General features: G+C 41.7%; 1 protein-coding gene across 1 annotated transcript in view; it reads right to left on the bottom strand.

The window, feature by feature from the left end:
* The window catches only part of patj (PATJ crumbs cell polarity complex component), a 65,446-nt gene that overhangs the window by 44,599 nt on the left and 5,873 nt on the right, over positions 1 to 14,974 (bottom strand). The window contains exons 4-17 of the mRNA XM_063200967.1: positions 12,778 to 12,963; positions 12,358 to 12,497; positions 10,770 to 10,935; positions 10,049 to 10,177; positions 8,439 to 8,690; positions 7,725 to 7,827; positions 7,006 to 7,094; positions 4,805 to 4,940; positions 3,665 to 3,793; positions 3,367 to 3,434; positions 2,990 to 3,046; positions 2,563 to 2,697; positions 1,033 to 1,263; positions 26 to 250 (exon numbers count right to left, since the gene is read on the bottom strand). Coding sequence (XP_063057037.1) covers positions 26 to 250; positions 1,033 to 1,263; positions 2,563 to 2,697; positions 2,990 to 3,046; positions 3,367 to 3,434; positions 3,665 to 3,793; positions 4,805 to 4,940; positions 7,006 to 7,094; positions 7,725 to 7,827; positions 8,439 to 8,690; positions 10,049 to 10,177; positions 10,770 to 10,935; positions 12,358 to 12,497; positions 12,778 to 12,963 — 2,046 coding nt within the window. The remainder of the gene's footprint in view (positions 1 to 25; positions 251 to 1,032; positions 1,264 to 2,562; positions 2,698 to 2,989; positions 3,047 to 3,366; positions 3,435 to 3,664; positions 3,794 to 4,804; positions 4,941 to 7,005; positions 7,095 to 7,724; positions 7,828 to 8,438; positions 8,691 to 10,048; positions 10,178 to 10,769; positions 10,936 to 12,357; positions 12,498 to 12,777; positions 12,964 to 14,974) is intronic.

Here is a 14,974-nt window from a genome sequence, read left to right as displayed (position 1 = left end):
ATACTGTTCAGTATAGTCTGCCTACCTGGTAGTCTAGGATACTGAAGCCCAGGCCTTGCTCTGCCTTTTCCAGTTCCACCACCTGCACCTCTAGGGCCCAGAGTGCTAGCTCTCCATCTTCCTCTTCCTCTTCTTCCTCTTCCTCCTCAACACATGCAGCACTGTCGTCACTGTCCTCATTGGTGATCACTGGGCCGGGCGAGGTTTCCTCTCTCTCCACTAAAGACAATGCCAACATGCCAGCGTCCTCCTGAAACACATACATTTTACATTAAATTACATGAAAAGGCGCACTGTGTAGGATGGTGGCCAGAGTAGGTATTGCAACTGTGCTGCATATTGCCAAATTTGATCTATTAATGAGTTTACTTAAGGGACACTGTGCAGGAAATGCACTGTGCATACAACTATGCTGCTCATTGAAACTGGGTTGCCTATTGCCAAATTTGATCTTTTCATGAAAGTTTACTAAGAAATAAACTAATATTTTCTAGTATGGCCCAAGTACAGTCAGTTTTACAGCTAAAAATGGCTATTTCTGGAAATTCAAAATGGCGGACCATGGAGAAGATCCCCCTTTTCATGTATGAAAAATGCAATTTTTCCAGTCATAATGAACACTTCGAATTTGCTGGTTTGGAAAGTATTCATGAAAAAGGTAACATTAGTGAATGGGTAGCATGGATTCTGGAAATAAACAACTAAAAATCCCACACAGTGTTCCTTTAACTGAATAATAATAAACTAATATATTTACTAGTATGACCAAAGTACAGTAGGTTTTGGAGCTAAAAATGTATATTTCTGGGAATTCAAAATAGTGGATATGGAGAAGATCCACCTTTTCATGTATGAAAAATGCCATTTTATCACGGTCATAATGACTACAATATCCAAACTAATACCAAGGCATCGAAGGCGTTTTTCTCAGTATCAGTGTTGGCTTAGTTGCTGCACTTTGCCTTTGTAGCGCAGTACAGGTGCATAAGGCCCAAAATGTGGTGCTGCGCTGCGGCCCTTGGCAAGACCTGCCTGCTGAGGTGCTGTGGTCTGCTGGACGCCCTCCACCCCCTCTGCCTGCCAGTCCTGCTGTGGGGCTGCTGCGGTCTGATGGTCCTCCACCTCCTCCGCTGCCCACTCCTGCTGCTCCGGCTCCTCCTCGTTCAGCAGTCGGCAGCAGACCAGGGTGAAGGGGGGAGGCACCTCCCTCAGGAACGCCACTGCCTCACGACGACTCTTCCCATACAATTGAACTCCATTCACCTACATACAAAAAAAACATCATCATCACACTGCTTCACCACAACTCATCCCATGCACCTGAACTTCATTCACGTACAGACAAAAAATATCCTCATTACATTACAATACACTCAGCTGATGCCTATGCTCACCGGATGCTACTTAGATACGACAGGGTGCTGGTTACATTACAGTGACTCCTGAATTGGAACGGACGTCACGTGCATGAGTGACCAACTGTATTTCTGTAGCCATATGAACACTACGGCCAGACACTCGAAGAAGCTGCGTTCTAATACGCCTCTAATATTTGTTCCCCCTCTAGACTAAGCGTTGACTTATGCCCGCTGTCTCGTCTGCACTCCCCGCCCACTTGACGGTCACACTTCTTTCTTTCACGTGGATACGGACATTTACTCTACGTGCACATTTCAAATGCAGACGTATTGTGCAATGTTCATCAGCAGATTAGCAGATTTCATTTATTTTAAGAACATAACTGCTAGATGCCGCCTTGCCACCGTGTTGCATGAACTGTGTTGTCAAACTTCATATCTCTATTGTAAGACGCCCCATAAATACAGTAGCTCAATTTTTCAGTCGGCAACTCTTCGATAAGAAGCACAGACCTGGTGCTACCTCAGTCTCATTACTTATTTCAAACACATCTCAAATAAAAGACAGAGGGGTGTCGCGCCAGTAACTCCAGTCCTTGTGGGTGTGTTGGTTCCAGAGCGATAATCCACAGAAGCAAAGAGTGGAACTCGCACACCAGCAGCCGATGCAATAATTGGTTTATCGCTTTACATATGTACAAGTGATAAAAGTGCTACCTAAAAGTGCAGAACGTCTTCGGTCACCAGACCTTCCTCAGTGCAAACAGACAAAATCACAGAGGACTTCCTTATATAGAGTTCACCTAATAGATGGTAGACATGTCAATCAACAGTCGGTTAGGTTGACGTACACACGTGGAAACACATCTCAAACGCAGGCACCTCGCACAATACAGCATAGGCATGCTGAGACGCGTGTGCCACACATTGCATATTGGGACAGCTAAACTATTTGGGAGTTAGAGAGGGAGACAAACTAACTGGTTTCCGCGAGGGTTAAAATGTTAATTTGTTCTGAAGACTCCCCAATGGTGTTTCACTGTTGCTGCTGGATGCCGGATCTGGGCCGTGTCTGGGCTGCATCTGGTCTGCAAGCCGCCAATTGAATAGCCCTGGTCTAAGGTGTTCTGAAAGGCGCCATACTTTTTTTTTATGAGCATCGTACGCGTCAAAGCAAATGACCACACACTACTGCACGTCTCACCTCCAGCAGTTCATCCTCTTGCCTCAGCAGGCCGTGATTGGCCAGCGGTCCCTCTGGATTTATGGTGGAGATGTAGTGATGCCCATCAAACGAGTCCAGCTCTAGTCCCAAACGCATGGTGTGGATTGGATGCAGCTGAGGAGGCAGCCAGCCAGACAGGAAGAAAACAATGAGAGGAAAATTATTCCGTGGCAATGTTGACTGCATGACAACACCTTTGGGATGTTTGAATACCCTTCAGTTTAGGCATATGGTTTCGTACCTTATAATGTCTATATGCTTTGCTGTTTTGTTTAAACATTTTATGTGTGTCAAAGCAAAGTCCAATCAATTCTGTTGACATGGCAATACACATGTATTGAATCTTGAATCAATGATGCAGGTTATTAGAAAAGGCTGAAGAAGATGGAGGGATGTCCTTCCATACCTTTGAGTACTTCTGAAGTTCTGAGTCATCCTCAATAAGAGGGTCCATCTGTGCCACCTAAAAATAGATGAAATTCAATCACACACCTCTTTTGAAATGCCTTAAAATACACCTGCAACGCCTGATAATTCAAATACAAAACACAGAATGCAATGGTAATTTCCTGAACAAATAAAATTAAAAATCACAAACATCTTTTCATGTTATAGCACATTGTTTTATGTGATATTGCCCAATTCTGACCAGACTCTTCAATTGTTAAAAAAAAATCACAGTTTTATCTCATCAGAATGTACAGTGCAGAGTAGAGAGCAGAGAACAGAGAACAGAGACTATTGTTTAAAAAAGAAAACCAAATCACTGTTGTATTATCTCACCAGAACTTCATAGTGCGGCCCAAGCGCCTGTTCCCACTTTTGCCTCAGCTCTGACTCCAGCAGGTCACCTGAGTGGGTGGGTATTCCAGAAAGAGTTATTCAATTACCTCGGTATAACTTTGAGCAAATGGTGACTCTTATAATGTAGTAGAAGAGGCCTGTGGCTTTGTGTTGATCAAAGGATACATCATCAAGTCTTTTCTATTTGGAGATTTTCATCAGAGGTTAGCAGCTACACAAACATGAGCAAATGTACAGGTATGTATTCATGACTAACAGTGAACTCTTTGTAACTCACTTGTGCCTTGTCCTTGTGGCTCTGAGGCAATGTTGCTTGCACCAAGAGAATCCTTGATGGAAGTTTTGGGCACATCAGCTCTCACCACTGATGACCTTTTCAGCGACACCCGATGTGACTCGTTTTGGACTGCACACACAATGCAAACATGATAACACCAAAAATAGTCAGAATGTTAACGGATGTAAAATGTTCTCCACCATGCGGTTGATCAAAAAAACTAATTGAGAATCTTCTCCTGTATGTCATATTTACATTTTTTCATCAGTTTGGCAAAGTCATCAAATAGGCAGAAATACACATCAGAATGTGATACAAGTTCATTTGCACTGGGGATCCTTGCAATATTTTACCAAGGCCATTTTGCACATTATTTCATCACAAGGACCAAAAAGCCTGTCTGTTTCTGAAGCCAAAGCTAACAATACTGGAAACATATACCAGGTGGGGGTCTTGAATTTCTCCCTGAGAAGGACTTCCAACTTCTCAAGTTTTGATCTTGTCTTGATCAAATGTGTGCACTTCATTATGCCTTTGACCGTCAGAACGTGCGTCGACCATGCATACCGGTACATCTGTCAACCATAGATTTTTGTTTGCTTTTCAAAGGGTGGAAAGATTTTGACCAAATACTGTGTGGTAATACTTTAGATATGTGACCTGATTTTTTTGCAGGTCAACTCTTTGAAGATAGCTGTCTGGTAGACCTGTGCATGCAGAGGCATGAGCAACAAATGAGAAACCCATCTATATATAGGCTGCACCTCTGTATAAACTGCAGCTGTTCGATTTGTGAAATGAGCCACACACACACACACACACACACACACACACACACACACACACACACACACACACACACACACACACACACACACACACACACACACACGCACACACACGCACGCACACGCACGCACACGTACGCACACGTACGCACACGTACGCACACGCACGCACGCACGCACGCACACGCACCTCATTTTGAAGTTGTGCTCGTCACTTGTAATAATCCAAGCATAACCCAAACCATGATAGAAGTCCCAGAGTTCAAATCACAAGAAGTAGTGACTCATAAACCTGCAAATTGCAAGTGAATTTGATTGATTTCACAAATCATACATTTGCCAGTCCACTCACCCTTGTCCAGTGACTTCTCAGGGGACATGAGCGAACCAATCCTGCGCACCACTGTGAGGCTCACCGTCTGACCAGACCTCTTCATCACCTCCAAGACTTCATTGTTGGTGAATCCTTGCAGGTTCACCCCATCGAGCTGTGGTGGAATGGAACAGACATTGAATGCGTTTATATGCCTTTCAGTATGCTGAATATGAGGCTTATCTCAGATATGATCATATTCAAGATAATGTGTTTATATGAGCACAAAGTGTTATATCCAGGATAAGACGTTTCCATGCATCAATATCCTGGTTCCTTTCGGAATACTCCAACTAGCATATCCTGATTTCTCAAAGTCCCGAATAAGAACTTATCCGGGATACCGAAGTCGGGAAAAGGTGTTTATATGTTCAAACACAAATTCAGGATACTTAAATATCCCAATCATATTCCGTATACTGAACTGCATATAAATGCACTCTTTGAAGATAACTAACAAATCCATGGGCAGACACTAAGCAGTAACACAGAGGTTGATTTGGAAAGGGAGAGAAGGAGGCAGACTAAAAATATGAACTACTGATATCATTACATGGATATCATAAAAGCGGCATCTGAAAGGCATCATGTTCCATGATATATTTTTATTATGATAAAACGTGATGTGTTTTGGCAAGTGTTTTGTTGAGTTTATAGGCAGAGACTAAACCAGTGGTTTACAAAGTGGGGGCCGGGGACGCCTGGGGGGCCGTGGCAAGTTGGAAGAAAAAGTATGGCAAAAAAAAAAAAAAACAGACTAATTAATGTACACCAAAAAATAAGATGTACAATATTCCCATCAGTTAATAACTGCGTTATAATAATCTATTCAAACTCTGTGTCAATGCCCTACTGGTATATATAAAATAATGATAATAGTAATGCTCAGACATGGACTATGGTTGTGAGAGGAGGTGCATGGCCCATGTCAGGGGGCGCGTGGCTGGAATCTACCAGTACATGGGGGACCTTATGATGGTAAAGTTTGGGAACCCCTGGACAGCACAATTTTGCTTTTTCTTTTTTTTTAATTATATTTTTAGGGGCATTTATGCCTTTATTTGACAGGACAGTTGAAGATGGTGACAGGAAGCGAATGGGGCAGAGAGACAGGGGAGGATCGGGAAATGACCCCGGCCGGACTCGAACCGGGGTCCCCGAGGGTAGGCATGCAAGCCCAAATGTGGGGGGCTTAGCGCACTACACCACAGCACCCCCACAATTTTGCTTTTTCATTTGGCACTACATTGTCAAATTGTTTTCTCTTTCTATTCTAAGTGAATTTCTGAAAATTGAGAAGTTTAGAGTTAGTTGAAACTTCTGTGATCACCAGCAGATGGCACCAAGGCAAATATCAATGCCGTTCTTCACTTACTCTGATCTAAAATGTAGTAGTTCCAGATGAATGGATAGACGGCCAAATGAGACCAATTCTCCTTATGGCTTAAAACTAAGGGAATAGCTCATTAGAAATAAAGGGGTAGTCTGAGGGACACATATGGACAACAGGGGTCCATAGAGTATCACGTCAATGTGGACCTGTGAGCCGGAAGGTAATTTGATGAGGTCCACATACTATGTGACATAGGGCTGTAATGTAGCTGGCAAAATTATGATATGGTATGTGAGGAACATTAATGATATGACACATTATTGATGTTCAAGACTGTTGCCATGTCATTTGCTTTTTGGAATGTCAAGTTGACTTTGTTTGGGTGTCATGTCATGTCATGTCATGTCATGTCATGTCGTGTCATTCCATGACAAGAGTCTTAAACAGCAATAATATGCCATTAAAGCCACTCTTACGATGGTTACATGACACCCTTATGTAGGGATGTAAATAAAATCGAAATGTATCGATGTATCGGAAGTATCGGGTGGCGATTTCATCGAATCGCATCGTATCGTGGGGCATTGTTAAGAATCGAATCGCTGGCCCCTGTGCAATACCCTATCTCCATAACACAATAGTAGTGTAAAAGTAATTGGAAAAAAATCGAATCGAACCGAATCGCATCGTATCGTGGGGAATTCTTAAGCATCGCAAAAAAATCGAATCCCTGATTTAAGAAATCGATATCGTATCGTATCGTCATGAAGGCTGTCAAAGAAAGTGTTACAGGTAATTTCCAGTCACAGGGCCCACAGTTTCTAGCAGGACTGCTGAGTGAACTCACCGCAATTATTCTGTCATGGACTCGGATATTGCCACACTGATCTGCAGCACTCCCTGTAACCACGTTCTTCACATACACACCGACAGCATCTGCCATGCAACACAAATAGAGAATGAAGAAGGGGGAAAAACAAGGGGCTTTAGCCGTACAGCTTACTTCTCATTTACTTTTCATCACAAGGAACCAGAATGTTGGTTCATTTGAACATCCATTATGAGTGGCGACTCCCATTTTACTGGATTGTATGTTTTCTTACCTGCCCAGGGACTGCAGATGGAAATTAGCTATTAGCTATAATCTGGTGCAGGTAATCTTTTTACTATGTAACTAATATACTTTGCACATGGTCCCTGATGAAATAAACCAATAAACTAAACTAAGGCAAAAAATCAGCAGGCTTAAAATTGTGTAATTGTGAATACCTCTGTTGTCAAGAAGAACAAATGAAGAGCTTTGTTGCACAATGACATATCCATTTTGAAACATTTTAGGAAATTGACAATGGGCATTGCATTGCAAAAATGCATTCATATAGGTTTAAAAAGTATGTTGTCAAAATATTTCATTGGCACGAACTCACACATGGAGGAAAGGACGTCTGAACAGTCATTTGCAATGATGAAATGCAAAAGTTAAAAAAGGCGTTTACATCATTTTGCAACAAAACTTTTAACTGTGGGTGTTCTTCTTGTAAAGATAATGGGCTTATGAAGTGTTACCTGCACTGCTGAGGACATTGTGTCCTATGATGGAGATTCCAAGACTCTGTCCTTCTCTTCTCTGCAAAGCCACTTCATGGATCTCATAGCCTTCCAAGTTGGGCTGCCGTAAAAAATATAAGAACATAAAAATAAAAACAAATAAAAACACAAAGGTTACAGACCCCCATCTCTCCCAAGCATACTTTGTTATGAAATTGTTTCTTTTCCACAACTGTTTAAGACAGCAATGGTTGTTGTTACTCACTAAAATCATCAAAGCAACAAATGAAATCAATCATTCTTAAGATCAAAATACTGAGACCAGCCGCTGTGAACCGGTCACCAATGAGCTGCAATGTGTTGTCTGCGATGTGAAATATACTGTACGCTGCAATGTGTTGTCAAGGCATTTCTCCTAACTTGCGTCCTCTTCTCTGTCAACTGTGGTTGAGTCAGTTTCATATTTCATTAAAAAACCTTTTTCAGATAAATCACATTTGTATTTCAAAATACTTATTGTCAAATCGGCTTTGAAAAACGGATTCCTCATGTGCCACTAAGTTTAATTTCTTTTCCAGATAATTCAGAATTGTTCTTTGAATGTTAAATGACATTCAATATCAAACTGATATTACCCAAGTCAACACTAAGGGCAGAGGACAGACAGAGTAAAGGACGCTAGTGTGGAGAAGTGACTTGCACCCTGCATGAGTTTGTGCCAGCTCTGCGTACCGCTCTGCTGAGTCGGCTCGCCCTGCGGACGGGCACAGGTGGTGGCAGCGCTGCAACAGGTGCGGCGAGTGGCGCGGGGGGAGGAGGAGGAGCCGGAGCCTGGCTAGACGCCCTGAGGGGGTCACGGGCGATGAGCATGCGCACATGACTGCCGCACTCCTGCAAGACTCGCACCACCTGATCGCTGGCCAGCCCCTGCGTGGAGGTGCTCCCGATGCGCAGGATGTGGTCCCCGGTACGCAGACGCCCATCCTGCCAGAGAGACATACAAAAGAGAACAGAGGGGCACCAGTGCTTTGGTGAAAAGACTGAGAAGACTTTTGCAATCAAAATGTGCAGCTCTGATTAGAACTGTTTGGACTCTAATACATATTAATTTATAGAACGGTGCTTTTGATAGTTCTGTGATAACGTGACCCTCTGGAATCCCTCAAAATCGTTTATAGACTTTTAAGAGTTTGTTAGATCTATTTTTCTGGGCCATTTTCTCAGATGAACACAAAGTTGCTTAATAATAATGCATACGTGATATAGGGTGTTGGGCTCCTTAGATCACACCCTCTCATTTTATACAAATGTGCATAACCTGGCATGCTTAAATCCAATAAGTGTCCATGTTCATACAGGTTGGTCTTGGAAAATGCATAAAAATAGACAACATGGTCAAAAACCTTGTTTGCCTAATAATTCTCCACACCCTGTAGAAAGGTAAGGGTGATTACAATCCTATAATTATCCTTATAATTGATTGTCTGAAAATGTCGTTTATTCTGAAATCCAAATGTTGATAATCAGTCATTTGACATTTTGCAGTGACTGAAGATGAACCTGTGCAAACAGTGTCTTTCACACAATTTGCCTACAGAATGAGCTGTTATTAGCATGAACTTCTGACAATAAAAAACTTCTAGCTTTAAACTATGCTGAAATATTTGTAGAAAGATAAATATTAATGGATCTGTGTATCCCATCTATATAATTAATGTGGTTTTCTTTTTTGTTAATCAAGTTTAAAAAAAACTACGGGAGCCCCAACAACAACAAAGGGCTGATTTTCAGAGCTTTCTAGGGCATGAGGTGCAGTCATGTATTAAATTCAGAGCTCGAACCTCTAAACAAGGGAGGTTTGTGTGTGTGAAAGGCGAGAGGGAAGGTGGGGGTGATGGCAGGGAACTGGACAAGAGAGGCTGGAAAGTTTTGAGTGGAACAACAGTTATTTTGAAGTTTAGATACTATTTTAAAGTCTAGTTCGTACCATGATCTAAAATGTATGCAATTCCCACAGATGGTTAAAGCTACATTCCACGCTTTTCATATATTGTTAGGCATTGTGAGGGCCATCGCTGTTGAATTCAGCTTACTGCCTGCCCAGAAGTTCCAATAAAGACTGAAGGCAAACACCGGCAAGGGCAAGCACAGTCTTGCTGTGGTGACTGTGGTACACTGTGCATTGCTCATAAACTGTATGACAGAAGAATGTGATGCTTTTGTATTCATCGCAAAATTCTGGCAGATTGCACAACAATAGCACATGAAACCTGGCAACCTATCCGGTGTATATTGCACAAGAGACAACAAAGGCGAGTGGGTGAAGACGACAGAGCACAAACCTTATGGGCAATGCTGTTAGGAACCAGGGTCCTCACCACCACACCAGTGGCCTTGCCCCCCACGATGCCAAAGCCCAGCCCTGAGCCATCATTCACCAGCTCAATCTCCTCAACATGGCCCCACTGCTCCTGCACAGACACAGAAACAAAACAACACGGGAATCACATGAACAGTCTCAAATATTGAAATATATTACACTACATTACAAATTACATTATGCAATCCATAAATTGTTCTGTTTTTTATTCTTTAGAGATTGTGGTTCATTTCCAATGGACCCATCATTCAAGGGTGAGTCCAGTATTCAGCACTTTGAGCCCCTTTTCTGAGTTGCCTGCAATGCAATATAACGATTCCTACGGAACTCTTGGTGCTTACTTCCGTCTCTGTTATTTGGTGAAACTGGATGGTCTCAGCTTGCTTTAGATATGGGGATTCTCAATCCTGTCCCCTCCTCACCCTATTTGTGCCCATGTATAAGTCACCAAGTGGTTAGTTTGCCTGGTTGTCACTGACTGCCAAAGTGTTACATCAGACTTAGGATGGGAGGGAGTCCAGGCTAGTGGTTAGTGGTGATCACTGGAATTCTAAAACAAGATGAATAGCTACATAGAGCTAGGTGTGTGGTGTTTACAAATATTTTTTTATCATGCTTCAAATACCATTGCAATTATGCAACACCAGCAGACACCAGTAAGTAGCTATAAATGTGAAGATCACCGTAGTATGGGGTCCTGCTGGAGAGGCCTTGTCCCTTGCCACGATGAGCTCCACATGCTCCCTCTGCTGCTGCAGGAGACTGAGAGCCTGCTGCTGAGTCACACTCTCGTCCAGTGGCATCCCACTGATGGCCAGGATTTGATCATTCTCCTTCAGTTGGCCACTTCTAGGGCAACAGAACACAACACACACAATGATCAGGTTGAAGGCACCATACAAGATTATGGTGCCACTATGAAGTGGGACATGTGGTAAAAGGATATTTGTGAGGAAATGCATGCTGCCCATCATCAGAAAACTTTTATAACTTCAGACAATACGGGGTGTATAGCAAATGGGTGAATGGCATGTGTATGGTAGGCGGACGCAAATTTGTAAATCCCTGGACAATAGGAAGTTTATTTCCAGAATTAATGCTGCCCATTTACAAATCTTACCTTTTCCACAAATGCTTACCACCACCATCAAATTCTAAGTATTAGATAAGTATTCATTATGATGGAGAAGATCCACTTTTTTAATGTATGAAATGAGTAATTTTCTCAATGTCTGCCACTTTGGATTTCCAGAAATAGAAATTTTTAGCTGCACGGCCTACTGTACTTTATTAATTGCTAAATATTCATGAAAGATCAAATTGCCATTGCCATCAAAGGTGCCGTATGGGATTTTGGTACCATTTTCAATTGTGATGCAAATCAACTGTATATACTGAAGGAGTGCAAAGAAATAATCTTACTGACGTTGCTAAGCTTAACTAGTTTTAAGGTTAGTATACGCATGAACGGCCATCCGGATACTTTGCTCTTAAATGTGCGTTACGCCCCTTTATGAGGGAAATCAAACCGAATGTCTCATTAACTTACGTACATGCTACATCGGCTAGCCTAAATGAACACAGTCCATGCTTCAGCCACGGCTGGGTACCAAATATGGGTACCAAAATCCCATATGGCACCGTTAAAGGTGCACTGTGTAGTAGTTATTACAACTATGTTGCTCATAGCCCATAATTAAAGGAGAATGCCGGCCAATTTCAAAGTGCAGTTTGTACATTGTTCACACTAACCTTCACTTGTCAGTAGTGTAGTGGGTAGTGTGAGAAATACAATTGCATGTTGAAATTCTCATTTAATAAACTTGGCCTACAATAAAAAAAAAATTAAAAAGGCAACAAAAGTAGGGATGCACCGATACCACTTTCTTGAAAACCGATACAAGTACGAGTACATTAATGTGTGTACTTGCCGATACCGAGTACCGATACCTTTTACCACCAAAATACAATGAAAATAAATGCATGACCTTGTTTTTTTCAACCTGTGATACTTGTATTGTCCATTTCCATGTAGATTTAAATGTTAGTAAATGTATGAGGTGGCACCTTTTTCCATGCTGCTTTCAAGTCCACAGAATATGACAAGATTTTGCATTGTTTTGTGTAATAGTAGTACCATTCCTGGTATCGGCAAGTGCTTGATGAGTACGAGTACGAGTATAATGAGCAGTATCGGGTGCCGATACAGACACCAGTATCGGTATCGGTGCATCCCTAAACAAAAAAAATTGTGGCGGTGGCGTAGGTTACCGGTCGGCGACGCCTCCTGGTTGGATGTGGCGGATGAACACGCCGTGGCTGCCTATGCCCTCTGGTCTCAAACCGACTACGCTGAAACCCAGGCCTCCTGATGCCGGCTTTGGTAGGCGAACATGCTCCGTTTTCCTTCCCTGATGAGAAAAAGCTCTTTTTATTATCACGGCAGAATGTAGATGACCGGCACTATAGGCAATAAAAGTCGAAACCACTTTACAGTGCTCAGAATAACAGCAATGTAGAGGTTACAGTAAACCTTAAAATTACAGTTCATTACAACAATCTAGAGATGGATTATACCGGGACAGATTTTGTAAAAAATAAATAAATAAATAAATAAAAAAAAACACAACTTTGGTAACAGATACAGAAGCATTCAACAAACAAACAAAGAAAAAAAGACTTCCACGCTACCTTGGCAGCAGCCTGTATCCACACCTGCAGTTGTTTGGCAGCAGGCAGAGTGGATGTGGACGCCAAGCTGGTGCCATTGGATCTGACGGAGCTCGCAGTGCTGGGTGGGCAACTGGCACTGAAGATGAGCTGGCCTTTACGGGAGAAGCTGAACTCGCTGCAGTTATCCGGGGGCATTCGATTCAACTGGGCAAAGAGGGGAAATGTTGACGTATAGATTTATATTGTCATTTGTGGGGCAGTTTCCGTTGACATTGGAGGATGCTCATTGCTCATACTCCCACACACAAGATCTAGTTTTAAGTATCTACATTCAAGGCATTGTTAATTTTGTCAGCTGTTGAAAATCGATTTTAGTCTTAGTCATATTTTAGTCATTGCCTTCCCAATTTAGTCTTAGTCTTTGTCTAAATGACGCGAATCAAGTTTAGTCTTAGTCAATTTTAGTGATTTTAGTAATTTTAGTCAACACTGTGTACATAATAGAACTTCTCCACACACTGCTTCTCTTTTCATCACTGACTTTACAGAAAGAAACTTATTCACACACTGGTTCTCTTTTTCTCTATTTTATTTAATACCAGTGTTAATTTAGTCAGCTTTTTAAAATTTAGTCTTAGTCACAATGACGAAAATCCATTTTAGTCTTAGTCATATTTTAGTCATTGCCTTCCCAATTTAGTCTTAGTCTAAATGACAAATGAAAATCAAAAAAGGGCTTTGATTAAATATTTTAGTCATAGTCATGGTTGACGAAATGAACACTGATTCGAGGTAAAGACTTCATTAAAAAAAAAAAGAACATAACTTAAGTGAATCAGCGCAACTTGTAGAATTTTAAGGTTAGTTTTAAAGTTGGTTTCCCTTCTAACAGATAATGTACATACTTCAACAGTATAGTACATTCTGACTTGAAAGCATTTGAATTGTACTGTATGTAAATCTTAGTGGTCTGAAGACGCTCATCTTGTTGAGACAAATTCTGCATTTTAAAAAACATATATATTTTACTATGTTCCATTTTTCATCTGCAAACCCCATACCCAAACCTCAGCCCTCAGGAGGGCACCATCTGCACCTACATATTCCCTCATTCAGCAAGAAACAACATGCTTTATCATGCCTGTCTCCCAAGGAGAAACCATGCAGAACATCCAGTCTATGAATACAAAATATATACACAGGGCATTGTTATAACCCCCTCAATAAAGCAAAGCCATCTAAACAGGAAAGGGGGTAGGGGACAGATCAATAAATTCCAATGCACCTCTGTCTCTTCCCACACAGGTAATGTATTAACGACCTTTGGACTCGGTGTGTGGAAAGTTATCCGTCTCCCGCTTATTTAGCCCTAGCTGACAACGCAGCTTCCAAAGCCATTCCATCAATACATCTCAAACAAGACAGTTACTCAAACTAGACAGCAGATATTAGGCCTTCATAGAGCCAAACTCAAGCACAAAGTCTTCACAAAATGCTTTACATACATTCGATTTTCAAGTGACACTCACTGGTTCTTGCCTGACCTTCCAAGCACTTAGAATATGAAGCCAATATACGGTTATTGCCATTATCTTAATTTGATATGTGGATTGTTCCTGTGAGGACTTTTTTCCCCCTTCATAGAATCAATAAGAACTCCTGCTGAATACGAATATCTGTGAATAGGTCAAGGCTTTGTTACAACATTAAGCTTCCTGTGCCCGGTTTAACCCCTTAAGTCCACTGTCATGGAATAACATGTGTACATCAAAAGATGGTTAACCGGTTGAAGGGACAAATTATTAGTGATTTTGAATGCATTTAACCTTCACAGCGAAAGCTATCTGTTATGTTACAATAATGGATTCATTGAATATCATGTCCATTTGTGAGCATGCTTTAACCCAGTGGTTCTTAACCTGGGTGCCCCAGAGACTACAGGGGGTGCGCGGAATTTTGTTTGTGTTGAGGTTGTGACCAAAATTCAGTTGGGAACATTATAATTAGAAGGATCAGGAAGTGTGCTCAACACCTTGTCTTCTTATACTTTACACTGGGTGCTCAACTTAGTCAATGAATGAACTCAAATCTCAAAAGAAAGTGAATAAAGAAGCACTCGTCAGATTTCTTTTTTCATTTTTAATCGCCTCACATCACAGACGTTTCGGGCTTACACCCTTCTTCAGTGTGAAATGTCGATGTCTGTGATGTGAGG

This window comes from Engraulis encrasicolus, chromosome 6, assembly GCF_034702125.1.
Source record: "Engraulis encrasicolus isolate BLACKSEA-1 chromosome 6, IST_EnEncr_1.0, whole genome shotgun sequence".
Taxonomy (NCBI): domain Eukaryota; kingdom Metazoa; phylum Chordata; class Actinopteri; order Clupeiformes; family Engraulidae; genus Engraulis; species Engraulis encrasicolus.
This window is presented reverse-complemented; position numbering and strand designations above follow the sequence as displayed.